The sequence below is a fragment of the Pelmatolapia mariae genome, linkage group LG7, assembly GCF_036321145.2.
Source record: "Pelmatolapia mariae isolate MD_Pm_ZW linkage group LG7, Pm_UMD_F_2, whole genome shotgun sequence".
NCBI lineage: Eukaryota > Metazoa > Chordata > Actinopteri > Cichliformes > Cichlidae > Pelmatolapia > Pelmatolapia mariae.
The window spans coordinates 19104297-19120899 of record NC_086233.1 but is presented as its reverse complement, the minus strand read 5'-3'; the positions used below and the strand labels follow the sequence as shown (position 1 = coordinate 19120899).

The following is a 16603-nucleotide window of genomic DNA, read 5'->3' as shown; positions in this document are numbered from 1 at the left end:
ATCAATTTTAAAAGTGTAACGAAAACATAGTGTAATGAAAACTTGAACCTATTTTTAAAAGGGGAGAGGGGGGCAAGGAAGACCAAAACAGAAAAATATTTCCAATTAGTCACCAAAGCTGTCAAATAAATGCAGTGAAGCAGAAGTCAAAACTTTCATAAAAAATACTTGAGTAAAGTCTGGTGAGGTAAAGTTCAGTTTATTTCAGGCTCAGTGATAAACTATAGCCATAAGGTACCATCAGATCTAAATGTTCCAGCCACAAAAGTACCCCGCACTGTGCATGCGGATGGGAAGGATATCTCCGCCCAGGTACTGATCCTATTGGCGGATCCCGCTGTCAAATCCGGAGGGTCCTGCTCGGAAGGCTCCACTGATTGGCTACAGGGGTCTGTGTGTGTGTGCAGGCAGAGCAGTCTGTTTGAATGTGCTGGTGACTGAAGAGGATCATTTCCATGGACCATCTGTCTTACTGGCTGCGCACAAAACAAAGAAGGACCCAGGATGGTTTTAGTGCATGTCGGATATCTGGTTCTCCCCGTCTTCGGCTCAGTTAGAAACAGAGGTATGAGGAGCTTTATGTTCTCTTTTTTTTTCTAACGCTAACCCCGAAATAATACCTCTTCATTACTTATCTTAAATATCCACAGATGATGTAAACAGAGCTGACACCTGCTAGCTAAAAAGCGAGCCAGCGTAACGGCGAGCGATACCGAAATTATATTAGCCTTCTTGCTAGCTGTAGCCGAACCGAGACCGCTAACGAAGCGACCGAAGACGTGAGCCCTCAAATGCCGACGAAGACGTTGTGTTTCGGGCCTGTAAACCGCACTAAAAGGACTTCAGCTGTCAAGCGGCAGCTTTTCTTTTCCTTTTTTCTTTTTTTCTTTTTTACCCTCGGCGGCTAGCGCGCTTCTGTCTGGTTTATCTATTTATCCCTGCGCCTTGTTTATGTGTGTGCCGTCGCCGCTAGCTACTACAGCCCGGACAACAACGGCAGATTAATACTAGCCCAGCTTTATTTAGCTTACAACCTCCACAGCTTTTGTAAGGGGTTTCTTAAATTATGAATTTAGCCAAGCTAGGGTAGACATCTGAATCCAAAGTGACCGTGTGTATTGCTATTTTCTTCCATTTTGCTCCTTTGTGTGCATCCTTTAAAAAAAATCTATTTTCTGCGAGTTACTTTAACTGGATGGTTCTTCCACTGAAAGACAGCATTAGGGTAATCAGTGTAAATCAGTATAAGCATATGATTGGTTTTATGCTTTAACATTTTTGGAGCATGTCCCCGTTAAACCTCTAATAAAAATAATAATTAAAAAAAATCCCTGTAAATTTCGCTGCAGGTGCTCCAGTAGTGAAACAGCATAAAATGCATTTAATAGGGCATAACAACAATAACATCATCCTCCACTGCAGCAGGGCTATCTGTGTTGATTATGTAATAATAATAGTAATTTGTCGTGCATTGTTAAAACTACATGCAGTAGCACCAATGATTTCATTGTGCTTTTATTTGTGTTCTTTTTTCCTGTTCCATAGTATCGAGGCTGGCTCTACATTCCGCATTTCTCAGACCTTTGTCCCCCTCCATTGTGTAGCTAACGATCATCTGCTGCTGTCTGCCGTAGCCTCTGCCTGTTCTCTGCATCTAGCTGTATTGTGAACCCCTTCTTCCTCATTTCCTCTTTCCATCTGAAGACGACATTGGCATTAAAACCGAGTTCCCACTCATACCGTATCCTTCTGTGTAACAGACTAAAGAATAACACTCTCTGTAGAAAACAGTTTGTCTTAATTTAAACTGTCATGTTGCTCTTTAGTGAATAACCCATTGTAGCGTTAGACTTTACTACAGACTGTCATTGTGATTCTCCCATTCAGTGTGGATAGACTACATTCTGCTGTAAATTTCTGTAAAGTGGATACATTTTGATCCTCCCCTCCCCGATTCGATTACAGCCAGGCTTGATCGAACTCTTTGATTACTCTCCTCACAAAGGTGCATTGTACCGTCTTTTTGTTGTCAAAGAAGCACTTTACAATTGCTATTACTGATAATCTTGTTATCCTGATAATCACCAATTGGCATGCGGCGCTTAAGTCATTTTGTTTTTGGCACGTTATGTTTTTTTCCACATTTGAAGGTCCATTGCACCTGTTAATGGTTGCTGGTCATAATCCTATCCATGTGTCAAAGCATTTGTCCCTGCTAGCTGAGCGGACTTCACAATAAATTGGAGAGATGTGAATCTAAACCCATTTTGCCATTTTTGCAGCGCCCCACCACCACCACTACCACTCCCTCTCAAATCTTACCTCCAGCACCTCCAGAATGCTATCCATTTTACAGGGATGTGTATATCCTGCACTGCTGTAGATCTCCTTTTTTAGAATCAAAATGTCTTTTTTTATTCTTTGGTTGTGGTTTTTCTGCCTTATGTTCTTGTATTAGATCCTAATGCATGGTCATTTTATACTTTTGTTTTTCCACATTGAACAGCAGATTCCAATGTAATCCTTGTGTAGAGATGTCCCTGCTGTACTGAAATGTGCTGTAAGCATACACATCTACTCATTGGATGCTGCTTCTGTTCTGTTAACCCTACAGAGAGCATGGTCAGGCCTTGCCTTTGGTCTTTATTTGCATGGGATTATTATTATTATTATTATTATGCTTATGTAGAGTCTCTTACTCTTATTATTACTATTATCACACAGTGCCACACATACTAATATTTTTCCAATAAAGACTGTAGTTTTCTTCCTAACCTTCAGTGTGCTTTTTGCTGATTTCCATGTGTTCCTCCCCCTCCTCCCTCCACACTGTGCTGTCACTGAGACGGTCCCCTCACTCTATATGTGCTCTCATTTCTCAGCTGTCTTTGACAGAGTTTCTTCAGGTTGCCACACTGCTTACTTTGGAGTAGGGGCAAGCACATTTTCTTTCCATTTTTAAAATGCAAAGGCATGTTTGATATTGAAACCTCGACACTGACATTTCCTGTTACAGGCTGTCATTCCGTCCAAATCCATACACTACCTATAGACCAAAACACAGCCTCCCTCACAGCCAATCATTGATGTTAACATTGTGAGCAATATGGGTGAAATCATGGTATGTGTATTATATATATTTTTAAATATAGTTAATAGAAGTATATTGCTTAAAAGAAAAAAAAAACACTCAAAAGGAGTTAAAAATTGTAAAAAAATAAAATAAAAATACAACAGTGTTTAATTAAAAGAAAGTTGGCATGCTATATAAAATGAAAATAATACAGCTATTTGCAAACAAGTTAAACCCTATATTTAAAAAAAAATGTTTTAAAAAGTGAATTAATGAAGCACAAAATAGAATTTAAGGATTATTAAGGCCTTTTTCCTTTTCTTTATGGAAAACAAATAAGTTCTTGTTTTGAATTTGATGCCAGCAAAACCTTTTCAAATAAGTTGCGACAGGGGCATGTTTACCACAGAGTTTCATCAGCTCTTCTTCTAACAACACTCTTCAAGGGCTTGGAAACTATGGCAGACCGGTTGCTGTAGATTTGAAAGAAACATGTTTTCATGTAAGATTTCAGCAGCTCAACACTTCAGAGCCCCCTTTGTTATATATATGTTATTTATTTAGCTTTGGTTTGCATTATCTAGAATGTTGATACTGGGTGATGGCTTTGACCTGTTTAGCCCCTGGACTCACTCAGTACAGAGCCATACTGCTGTAATTCGTGAGGAATGTTGTTTTGCACGGTCTTGCTGAAAAAAAGCAAAGGCTTTTCAAAAAAGAAGTCATCTGATCCGATACCTGTACATATCAAATTGTTCAACATTAATGCCGATTTCACAGATTTGTGAAAGCACCATCAAGATTTGTGAAGTTAGTCATAATATTGTTCACTAATGTATGCGCATATCATCAGGAATGGTGCCATTTTTCTGAATTATATTTATGTATAATTTGTTTGTTTTTCACAGTGGTTTTGAGAAGTTGTTTAGTCCACTTCACAGATTTCCACCACAGAACTGAAATGGCGCTGAAGAGCACTGTCGTTCAGTGTTGATTTTCAGCTTTTCCCCCTGAATACAGAGATTTTCTTAGAATTCCCTTAATCTTTTAAACAACACTGATCTGGAGATTATATAACCCAGTGATAGTCGAAGATTATGGAGATTGTGTTTTACTTTGAAAAAAACATTGGTGAAACACTCAACATAGTTGCATCTAAAAGACTCTGTTCTCTTTTTAAACCCAATTACAAAATTGATCTATTTTCAGTTTACCCAATTGGAATCAAGACTGTTTTTTAGAAGAGGTTTCAGGCATTTTATTGGCTGGGTTTTCCCATCTTTTTGGCCCCTGTCCTAAAAAGTATAGCTTACAATTCAAACTGAGTGTATATAAAACAAAACAAAATTTAAAAAAAAAAAAAAAACAGGAAAGAAAAATAGGATAGTCATTTGTTCTCTTCATGATCACAAAATCAGTACTGCTACCCTACCTTGTACCTTAGCAAGATGCCTTGAACCAAAGCCACCAAGTGACTTTGTCTTACAGTGACAAAATCTACCTTCCAGCACATCTGTCAATCATTCATTGACATGTTTTAACTGAAAAGTGTAAAAGTACTAGCCACTAGATAACAGATAATGACTACCTATTAATTGGTGAGTTTTGCCTCCATATTGAGTTTGCTGCCTCCTGGCTCTAGCCTTTAACATCAGTACTCAGCTGTAAGAGCAATATAGACTTGACCTCCAGCACAAAGTGAACAAGCAGACAGTCCTAAATGTCTAGCTATTCCTTTTTTGCAGTCTCCAAATGGGTATCGCAAAGACAATACAGAGGTTCAATAATTAAATGGTGGCTGCTCAGTCTGTGCATTTAAACTTGTGTCTCTGTGGTATGCTGTCAGGTCCTCAGCTGGTGTTTTTCTTTATTAGCACAACAGACCATGACACATTTATATTGATGTTGCCTTTCTAGCTGGTGACAGCAGCATAACTAAACCCAGTTAGGCTAACGTTGTTTCTCAAGCACAGATAATGTGTTAAACTCTTGAGTAATGAGTGCAAATGAAATAAAAGAAGTCACTTTTTTTTTTTGTTAGTAATAACTCATTTCTCTTTACATGCTGGCTATGCACATCAGCCAACTGTGTAATGACTTTTCATTTTTATCAAAACTTCAGTTTTTTAGACATCTGTTGTGCTTATCTTTAAATGTGGCATTAGATGCTTCTTTGAAAAGTTTCCAAGTGGGACGCATTTCTTCCATTTTAACACTTGACTCAGCTGGGTGAACCTTACATCTGCGTGCAGTGTCTGAAAAAGGCTAAAGGTGTGTCCGAGGCACAGCCATGTGCGCTCTGCAGCTGACTTCTAAATATCCCAACAGCTGCACTGCATGTGTGGCTGCACTGATACAAAACCACGACAACCCTCCCCTAATCTTTTACATGACAAATTGCAAAAGCAAGGTCAGCAAAATGGTTTTCCAAGCATGTGCATGTTATGCTGGATTTTGTTTTCTTCACCAAGTGCAGCTGTACAACACATGCACTGATTTTGCCTCATTAATCCTCATCTTCTGATGGTGAGTGTGTTATAATCGGTGAGCTCAGCAGGTGTGGGGACGGTTTCTGCCTAATGGGAGACCACTGGACAGGCAGAGGACGGATGTGTTAGAGAGGAGGTGTGATGTTAAGCTGCAGTGACTTCAGGAGGAGTAGAGGGAGAGAGAAAGAAAAGAGTTGAGGTTCCATGTCAGACTGCTGCAGTCGCAGGTGGGTGGGGCTTACTGGCTGTCACTCACTGTGGGACACCATGCTGCAGCCATGCTGTGGGGGAGGGGCCGCCTGTGCAGCAGCTGAGGGGAGAGGATAGGTGGAAGTGTGTGTGTGTGTGTTTCTGTCTGTGAGTCAAAGACAAAGCCTCAGATGTAACAGTGGAAACATCGGGGCTGCTGCTGCTGGCAGCTCTGCAGTACGTCAAATATTAATGTCAGCAGTTCATGCTGTGAAAAGCTCCCAGAGACAAATAATCTGATATTTACCCTGAACTTCACACAACAGTCCAGCTTTGCCGGGTCACAGGCTTCATGCAAAACTGATGCACAGCTTTTAACCAATCCAAGCCACCAGTCTGCCATTTCTGCTCTACTTCCTCAGCCAAATGCTGTTTTTTCACTTTGCCCGTGGCTCTCTGGGTTCACTGGCTTCCCATGTCCCGAGGCTATATCCAACAAAGCAAAGCCAGACAAATATGTCGTTTCAGCAACAAAAAACAGAGCATTTTGGGAAATGCGCTTGTTTCATCTGCACAGGACTTTATCAAATCATAACCACTTCCCTGCACATCTAACTCTCCTTAATTGATTTGCTACGGCTTAAAAAACAGTGAAGTAAAAGCAATATTTCATTTTCTGCCATTGAGAAATGTTACACACTTGTTAAATGTTAAATTAGATCTCAACTCAGTGAACCAGCTACTGTTAATTAAACTTGTCAGCAAATGTTAAGTATGTCATAGACCATTAACAAAGAGCCAAATCCACAATGTGGCTTCATGTTATTGTTTGAAAGATTATGAGTAAACAGTTTAAATGGGCAGTTCTTATTCACGGGACATGCAAAGACACAATACTGGCATATTTAAGTATACACTGTGCACTATCCATCCTCCAGACCCCGCTGTCTGCTTTCCTCTCTAGAGGAAATTTGGAGAAGCTTTAATTGGAAGTTAAAGGAGTAATACTTTGCCTCTACCTCAGCTTGCTTCCAGCATTCATTTCTGTGAGCTCTGAGTAATTTGTATTGATTGTTTTGTGCAAGTCCAACACCAAGGTGACTCAGTGGGACTAGCACACAACCTCCCATCTTCTCTGCTTAATATGAAGGGTGGAGAGAAGACAAAAATGAAAGCCCATAAACCTTTCAGACTTTCTTGATGGCTATGGTGCATTACTGTTATCTGACTCTTTTGTTGAGAAAGCCTCAGTTTAATATGTTCCTTCAAACAGCAAACACAATAATAATAACAGAGTTTGAAACTATTGGTTTTGCTGGGATTCATTTTGGAAATACCCTAGACCCCCAGTTAGTGAGGATGCATCTTTCCTGTTGGCTGCACATGGCAAGTGGAGACGCAGACCACTGAGTGAAATCCGTCTGTGGGTTTAGATGGTGCTCCACAGGGTTCTCCATGTCTGCGTCGCCCATCTGCTGTTTTGTCTGTCTCGTCTCTTCCTGTGTCACGTTCCTCTCTGCGTGGTTGATTTTTAAATGTGTTTGTGTCTTTTTACGAGTGTGTGCGAAAGTGCTGTTGATTCGTCTCCTTGTCGTGTAAGTTTCAGTGAAAGCGATCACAGCTCCGTTTTGATCCCTCGCATTTATTCCCAATAGGAGCGCACTTCACCAGGCATCAACACAGCCATGCTACCTCCTGCCGACACTTTCACCTGGGTGCTCCCCAGGCGCCCATCTCAGCTGAGTTTCCTCTAGGACATGCCAGCCAGCCCCCGCAGACAGGCCTGGCCACCCACCTGCCCCCGACACACCATCCACCCCTCACTGCCCTGCCCGGACCCCCTCAGTTTCAGGATGTGCCGGGGCCTTCATTCCTACCTCAGGCCTTACACCAGCAATACCTCATCCAGCAGCAGCTCCTCGAAGCGCAGCATCGCAGGATCCTCCCACACTCCAGGTAGTGACCCTTGCATCCATACAAACACAACTAAAAAACAAAGAAACAAACAAAACAAAACAAAAAAACCAGATATTTTTTAATCAAATCTTTATCTAATTACAGAAGAGCCCAGGAGCGTATTCCCCTGAACCCTCACAGACTGCGTTCGGGCTACGAGTACTCCCCGCCCCTCCATGTTCCTCAGCCAATGACACAACAACCGCGGTACCTGGCCGAAGGCACCGACTGGTGAGTCACCGTTGGGGATTAACGAGAATCCTGCAGAGTTGAGAAATGATCCCGTCTTTTTTATCTTTCCACCCATCTGTCTGTCTGCCACATTGCCTGGCATGGGCTATGTTAATTTAGCCACGTTCCTCTCTTTCTGCAGGGATCTCAGTGTAGATGCTGGCCTCCCTCACCATCAGTACCAGCTCCAGCAGCTTCCGCAGCACTATCAGCATTACCTGGCCTCCCCTCGAATGCATCACTTCCCCAGGAACACATCCTCTGCACAAGTGGTATGTTGGTCACTTCCTCAGGTGGCCTTGGATAGCTTGATAGTCTATATTCCTGCTGTAATATAATGAAGGATTTTGTTGTAGGTTGTGCATGAAATCAGAAACTACCCATACCCCCAGCTTCACCTGTTGGCGCTGCAAAGTTTAAATCCTTCGAGGCACGCCACTGCTGTGCGAGAAAGCTATGAGGTAAATCTGACTGTCCATCTGTCGAACTCTGCACCTTCCCACGGTGTCACTTTAAGTTATATGTACTAACTGTTCTCTAGCTTTTAATCAGTATGAGCTTCATAAGCAGATTTTTTCATTCTTTCCTGACCATGAAAACAGCAGTGAACCAAACCATTTGTTGTCCATGTAGTAGCTTTTTCTCTTTTTAGCATTCTGGTTCATTTTATTAACTCGGCTGTTCCTGCAGGAGCTGCTGCAGCTGGAGGATCGACTGGGGAGCGTTAGCAGAGGAGCTGTTCAGACAACCATAGAGAGATTTACTTTTCCACACAAATACAAGAAGGTATGGCAGATGAGACAAAAATCTGTTGAACGTTTGCTTTTTTTTTTCTTTGTTTTGACCCTACATTTCTGTCTCTCTGTAATGTAACCCACGAACAGAGAAAGCCCCTGCAGTTGAAGATTGGGGAGGAGGAGGAAACAGATGTTGATGAAAAATGTACCATATGTTTGTCCATGCTGGAGGACGGAGAAGATGTCAGGTAATAAATACTTTGTAGACCCAGAAATCGTAAAAAAGGAAGTGCACTTATTCTGAGTGAGTTAAATGGGAAAATCTATACCAAATTGTTTTGATGGGAAACATGATGCTGCAGGCTGCAAATGATGAGCTTAGCTCAGAGATGCATTGCAGGATGGGTCTAGACAGCAGGGACTGATGGGGAAGACGAGATGGAAGCCGGACTTCCTTTTCTATTATCGTAGACAATATGACATCATTGGAAGATAGATAAGCTAATTGCCTGAGTGAGACATCAAGCAATTGCAAGAGATAAAAGAGGCACGACTACAGGAATTACTCCAGATCCCATTATCAGTGTTGCCTTCTAACATTTTTGTCTGATTTTTGTTTTCCACTTTATAATAAATATCACTTTACCTGACTTATTGTCAGGTTTACTGATAATCTTGATATAATACACCACATTTCTGTGTATTGTCTGCAAACTCCTTCTGTGCAGTCTGTAGCACAGCAGCCAAACGTTGCACACAGGTACATCTTAGGTCCCTGAAGCTTCTTAACCACCTACCAACAAGCTAAAGTGGACTATTTTTAGCTTTTACGGAGCTATAACACCTTAAAAATGTATATTATTTTAATTCAAGGAGAGCAACATCTAATTGATATCCAGACAACTTAAAAATTATGGTATATATGATATAATGTCATCAGGTTTCCTGGCAATAAAGGACTAATAGTCAGAACATGAGCATGGGCCTGTAAAAGTAAATGTAATAAATACAATATCATAAATTTATATACTTTAACTGAAAATTGTACATCAGGAGTAATAAAATCTTTTAAAACTTGTGAAGAATTTGCAAGTTTGTAAGTTTGCTCACTTACAAAGAAATTAAGTCTCAAAACAGTTTGCCATCATTTTTTATGGTTGTTTCACTGTAATGGTGATGGAGAGAATGTCAACAAAAAAATCCAGAAGAAACATTACATAAAAGTTATACACTGATTTGATCTGTCATTGGGTGAAATAAGTATCTGATCTCCCAGCAAAATATGACTTGGTGCTCGTAAGTACCAAAATTTATAATGTTTCCACCTCCATGCTTGACTCTGGGGATTGTGTTGGGTCATACTCAGCATTTCTCTTCCTCTAAACAGGGCGGGTTGAGTTGATGCCAAAGAGCTCCATTCTGGTTTCATCTGACAGTGTTTTCTTCTCTGAATAATTTAGATGTTTACTGGCAAACTTAAGATGAGCCTTTACATGTGCCTTCTTGAACGGGGACCTTCCGAGTGCTGCAAGATTTATCAACTGTGTGTTACCAACTGTATTCTTGGTGACTTGGTGACACAGCCAATCTGTCGGAGCCAGTATTCTGGCTGGGATGTAGAGGATCAAATACGTATTTTACTCGATCACATGCAAATCAATGTATAACTTTGATGTATTTTTAAAAATATTCTGTCTCTAAACTAAATTAAAAATTAGAAACTGTTCATTTCTTTGGAAGTGAGCAAACTTGCAAATTCAGTGGGGGGATCAAATCATCATTTTATCCACTGTCTATGTAATATAATTTAAGAGTTTCTGACAAATACCAAGTATTTACTTCTTCCCATTGTGTTCCTGCCAACCTTCTGAGCAAATCATTCATGAGAATTTTTCCAGTCCTGTACCACATGTGTGCATAAATGAGCCTTTGCTATGAGCTGTTGCCAGACAAATAGCTGAGACCCTAGGAAGCTGCTGATCATGGCTACGAAATAGTCCAATCTCAAGCCACCCACATACCAAAATTTGGTTACTGTTTTTTTTGTTGATAGCTGTATTTTCACATGGAGACAAAAATCCCCTTTAGTGTTGCGTCAGGAAAGGCATCTACCATAAAACTGATCAAACATGCAGAGCTACCTGCTGCAGTGACCCCTTGTGAAAATGGAGCTCCCGAAAGTGGCCTCTATGCAGAGGCAGAAGCATGGCAACAACCTGCTTTTCAAATGCTGGAATTATAATCCCTAAAATGTTCTGTTCCATTACGCACATGCATTTGAAACAGTGGTTGGGAGTGAATTTTTAGGTAACAAGAACTGTCCCCCTGGGTTAGGCGAGAGGATCGGTTTGCAACATAAGAGTCTCAGCTGTCTGAGAGGCATTTGGGACTGACTACTCAACAACAAAAGTTGTCTCGACATGCCTGAATGAACAGAATTAACTCCCCGAGGGTCTTTTTAAGCTCACAACTGTATGCATTGGAAAAGTAACACACAGTCATGTGAATCCACACTGACCCTAAAGTTTGTCTCTCTTCCTATCCTGCAGGAGGCTGCCCTGCATGCACCTCTTCCACCAGGGCTGCGTGGACCAATGGCTGGCCACCAGCAGAAAGTGTCCAATCTGTCGAGTTGACATCGAAACACAGCTGAACCCCGACAGCTGATGAGATTCGACACTCTCGTGATTCAGTCGCCCTCGTGGTGCGATTCCTGCTTTCTTCCACCCCCGGCTCGCCAGCCTCCCCCACCTTACCCTACCCACCCCACCTCCCTCCACCTCCTCCTTCCCGTCGGGTGCTTTGCCAAATGTCTCCAGACTTCATGTGACATCACCACCCTTCTGAGTCACGCTTTACTGAGCCAAGCCAGGAAAACTAACTGCACGGAGAGGCCGCAAAGGACTCTCTTTATATAGAAGCACATCCCTCTGGAAGCAAAAGACACACTAACAAACACATACTCATGTACACAGGGTTTACTTGTAGCTTGCTGGTCTTACGTGGGGTTGTTGTTGCTGTTGTGGTGTTGTACTGTAGGTAGCCTGGGGCTGTGTAGCATGTCCTCAAAGCCATGACTTAATGTCCTGAGACTAGAAAACACATAACCCCAGACCTAGCTGGCTACTTTTCTCTCTTCTCTTCAATCTCTCTCTCTTGCTCTCTTTCTACACACACACATATATATATATATATATGTGTGTGTGTGTGTGTGTGTGTATATACACACAAATATATATTTCTCTCTTTTTAAACACAATCAAAATGAATATTCTGCCACGCAAGAAAGCTTAACAGAATCTAAATGCTCTGATGCCATGTTTACCTAAAGATCATTTGTGGTCGTAGTAGAGTAGCAGTAACCAATAAGTGAGATCTGGTGCGACCTCCTCGAGGCCAAGCACCAGCTAGCTGGGTGTTTTAATTCTCTCATGCAGCTTTTGACATTTCGCAGTACAGTTGTGCGTTTACCTTGGGTTGGTGTCATGTGCAGATGGTGTCATGTGATTAGGTCTCATTCACTGTCAGGGAAAACCCAGTGACCGAGATGTTTTTGTGTTTGAAATTGAAAAAAAAAAAAGAAGAAGAAGAAGAAAAAAATAATAGTGTTTTCACCAAAATGCATTATGTCACAGTGTAGCTTGAATCTCCGCACAGGTTTTATGTCCACTGCCCATGCCATGTGTCACTTCAAGAGACTGCGTCTCACACAAACGTGTTAGTTGAAGAGCACGGCCACTGGAGTGCTTATACAACACAAAGCCAAAAGAAACAAAAAGAAAACACAAAAAAACCGAAAAGGGATGAACAACAGAAGCTATCATGCACTGCAGAGTGAGGTGGGAGGATTTAGCTGCCCTTGTACCTGCATTTCCATCTGGCACTAGGCCAGTGGCAGAACAGTGCACACTAAAAAACAAAAAAAAAGATTGCATGTTTCATTTTTTGGGTTTGGGGCTCTTGGCTGTGGTAGCGTTTCTTCACTTTTAATAGGTACAGAGACGCCTGTGCATGACTTAGTTAATCTGAGCTGTGACTATCTTCTGAACACTAACAAATATTAATAATAATAACAATAATAATAATAATAATAATTTTTAAAAAGTCAGTGGTTTGGTCCCCTGACTAGTAGCGCGTGTCATCCGGTTCCCTTTGGTGGCGACCTTGGGATCCTGTTTTTTGATGTTTACCTTATTGCCTAAAGAACAAGCACATGTGACGATAGTTATAGCAACAAAAGTTTCTCCTCGGCATCGCGTTTGGTTTATATATAGGTACGGATTCATGCAGTGTTTTGAGCTGGGAGAGGAGCTTGCGTATTGATCTTGTGTTATATTTGTGTGACAGACCTCCCCTCGTGGTTGCTATGCTGGTTGCTATGCTGTATTTGCTAGAACATGTAGAAACGTGGTGCGACGGAGGCAGCCTCCCTCTCACAGTGCACACAGACACGAGACGACAGGACAGCAGGAAAGCATTCAGGCTGTTAAAACACACACTCTCTCTCTCTATCACCACCTCTCTCTTTTTTTTTACCCTTTGTGTCAGCTTGTCACTTCAGTTCCACAGAGCTGTGTGTGTTTGTGTGTGTGTGTGCGCGTGTGTTACAGGACGCCTTTAGGACCCTCATTGTCCTCTCTGCACTGTGATAGCATATAACAAGGGTAACACTTGGCCCAGAGACTCAATTAACAAGGCTTACTTCTTCCTGTCTTGTGCACTGCCAGTGTTGACACTGCCTCCTCCTGTAGTGGAGTCATCCGTGATGAAAGTTGTCATAGTTTACACAGGGTGTTGTCAGTTGAGATGCCTTAAGTATTTAACAATCATAATTTATTACTAACTGTAGATACTGTGGGTATGTATTTAATTTTATATAGTTTTTTTTTCTTTTTCTGGAGTTGGGTTGACTGAATCATAATTTATTTATTTACAAATATAACATGAAAAGGCTATTAAAAAATGGATACCTCATGTTTTTTTGGTTGCATTGTTTTAAATGGGAATGCTTTGCATGCAGTTGTACTTTTTCGGAACACTAAAAGTTAAAACAAAAAAAAAAGGAAAAAAAAAGTTCTGCTGTTTGATCTCCACAAGCTGGCTGTGCGATGTTTACTGACCAAGGCTGAGCTACTGAGCCCGTTCTCTCTCTTTCTCTCTCTCTCTTCCTGTCTCTCTCTATGTCTCTTTTTCTCTTTCATGTGGTGCTGTGGATCTTGGTTACATTCCATTCAATGCAATCTCTCCAATCCCCCATGCTGTGATGTAGTGAACAAACTGCAAGTGAATTGGTTTTGGTTTGTGACAATTTTTTTCTTTTTTTTTTTCTTTTGCACTAACTTGTTTAAAATGGGAACCCTCTCACTGGCAAAAAAAAAAAAAAATAATATTTTAGATTATTTAAATGAACTGGCTTTTATTTTTTTATGCTCTGCTTCTCACACAATGCACTAAGGGTCTTAATGAAACATGTTCCTTTGCTTTAACTCATTGTGTTATCTCTTCAGTTGTCATCTCTCTAGTGTTTCTCTGTTCGTTGGTTTCTTATGTTGTTGTTTTTTTTTTCCAAAATGCTTTGTAGATTTAAGCATAACAAGTGCCTCGCTTTAAGTGTTAGGGGATAGTTCCATATAACGGAAACCATGAACAACAATCAGTCCATCCACCATGCCTTACTGGTTGCTTAGTTAATTAAGTGAATGGAAAACGAAGGAGCTGAGACAACAGTTGACTAAAGCCATTATAATCAATCAATCCAAGTCAAGCTGTCCAAAAACTAGCTGCCGGTTTGTAGTACCGAAGCACTGCATTGCTGTGGAAATAGCTCTGACTATAAAGAGGCATGTTTCACCATGGGCTTTACAGCGGTCCTTTCGATGTACTTCTCCATTCTGTTTTCTCCTCTTCTTTCCGTCTCCGTTTGATTTTACCGTCCGTTCCTCCTCTCCGACTCTCTCTCTGTTTGCTTTCACAGTCTAAAAAAGGAAGGCAAGGATTTAAAGCACAACCTTTTCTAAAGAACAAAAAAACAAATGCATGTTTTCTCAGGTTTCAGTGTAGTCGCAATGGTTTCATAGTATATGGTGAAAATATATACAAAGAATATAACAGAAAAAAAATTATAAATTTTGTTGCTGCTTGAATCTGACAAAAACCAACAAGTGAAGAGAAACTATCCCAAAAAGTGCCAGTGAAAGGGCTGCCGCCATCCTTGTATGAAAACCTGCTGTTTAGCTGTGACTGCGCAATGTTTTTCAAAATAGGATATTTTATCTGAAAATAGAACTATTTATCATTAATATTAAAGCAATAGCGCATTAAAATGGTTTTGAGCGTGTTGATGATGAAGTGGATGAGCCTGTTATGGGTAAATGTTAGATTTACATTTGGTGGAATTTTGTACTTTATTTATTATTACTACTACTAATAATGATGATAATGATCTCAAAGGTTGCATTGCTAAACCCAAACTGTTCTGTTTTTAATTTTTATTTTATTTCATGGCTTGTATATTATCCTTTTATATGTGCTCTTTTTGTAATAAACTTGATAAAATGGAAGTGAACCTATTTTTTGCGTGTCTTTTTTTTAACCCCTCAAAATGCAGCAGTTTTATACTTCATCCTTAGTTAAAGGTGAAGTCAGGTCATCAGGTTGTTTTATAGAGAAAAAAAAAGATATTGTACTCATAAATTTATAGCGTTTTACGTATGTGGCTAGAGATCACCCACATGCCAAAAGCAGAGAAAAAAGAGAATTGTGGGTGTACTGTAAATATATATTTTATCAGCTTTGATGGGATCTCCTTTACCAAAGAAGTGAAAACACAAAGAAAAGAGGCAACAGCACCAGCATCTGGATATAAAGTCATCCTCTTCCTCCTCACCTCAAATCTTATCTGCTGAACTGAAGTCAGGACTCTAAAACACAAAAATGTGTATAAACATCCTCATTTATTCCTAATATTATTCCAATTACTTATTGTCAGAAGATTAGACTGTTATCCTTCTATCTCCAGCTAGCTGACAAAAGCTAACAACAACAGCAGCTGGTTTTAAGCTAACATTATGCCAGCTAACGTTAGGCTAAAGTATCCTAAAATCCCTAAAAATCCTAAAAATTCACACTTGATTTACATTCTCACACCTTATAAGAGGTTATTCACTCAGAGCGTCAGAGTTCACCAAAGTTACATCCACTTCAAAGACTGTTTCACAGAAGCTAACAGAGGCTACCAGCAGCAAAAACTATAGTGCCACCTAATGTTCTGCATGTCCTCAACAACTCACCTTAGTATGGCTGTCATTGTTCAGACATGAGCTTCTCTGACTCAGTGACACATATTGGACTTGAAAATAGAGATAGGTGCTTCTTACTGGGCATTGACAGCTAAGGCAAACAGAAGACTGACAGATTTTCACAAATAGGGAAAAACTCTTTCCGGATCTGGTCCAAACATTAATAGAAACATGCCGACTGACCATGTCACCATGGGGTACAGTCTAAATTTAATGTTTATGGTCTCTCTTGGCTGACTACAACATGCTTTTCCTTTGGCCACTGTATCTAGGATTATACACTTGAATCAGGGACAAAAGAACTCAGTTGACTGATTTCTGCAATCTACTGACATGTAGTGGTTAGACTGTAATTTAAAAAATGAAAGAAATCATGGAATCTCTGTGTGTCCATATATTGTTGACTAGACATTAAAACAATTGTTTTGGGCCAAGGAAAAAGCTATAAATATAAAATTCATACACAATTACTTCCTAACGATCACTTTGACATATTTGAATTTCCCATTTGAGTCATTTATTCACCTGTTTAATGTAATGTCTAAATATCATTCTCCACAATTTGCATAGGATCATCAAAACTGAACAGCAGAAGATTGGAAAATCATTGCCTGGTCTGTTGAGACTCAG

The 16603-nt window shown here is 40.4% G+C and overlaps 1 protein-coding gene across 1 annotated transcript; it reads left to right on the top strand.

Moving 5' to 3' along the window:
• Positions 1-314: 314 nt before the first annotated feature.
• Positions 315-15232, top strand: ark2ca (arkadia (RNF111) C-terminal like ring finger ubiquitin ligase 2Ca). Its single transcript, XM_063478273.1, has 8 exons — positions 315-565; positions 7407-7707; positions 7813-7938; positions 8081-8210; positions 8295-8399; positions 8629-8724; positions 8823-8923; positions 11225-15232. The coding sequence occupies exons 1-8, from the start codon at positions 505-507 to the stop codon at positions 11340-11342; spliced, it is 1038 nt and encodes a 345-aa protein (XP_063334343.1). The 5' UTR covers positions 315-504; the 3' UTR covers positions 11343-15232.
• Positions 15233-16603: the final 1371 nt, after the last annotated feature.

What these genes read in the sequence shown, in the direction of transcription:
- ark2ca (XM_063478273.1), top strand. Translation starts at nt 505, where the DNA reads ATGGTTTTAGTGCATGTCGGATATCTGGTTCTCCCCGTCTTCGGCTCA. An exon ending in CGGCTCAGTTAGAAACAGAG is followed by an intron (nt 566 to 7,406) that starts GTATGAGGAGCT and finishes TATTCCCAATAG; the next exon opens with GAGCGCACTTCACCAGGCAT. An exon ending in AGGATCCTCCCACACTCCAG is followed by an intron (nt 7,708 to 7,812) that starts GTAGTGACCCTT and finishes ATCTAATTACAG; the next exon opens with AAGAGCCCAGGAGCGTATTC.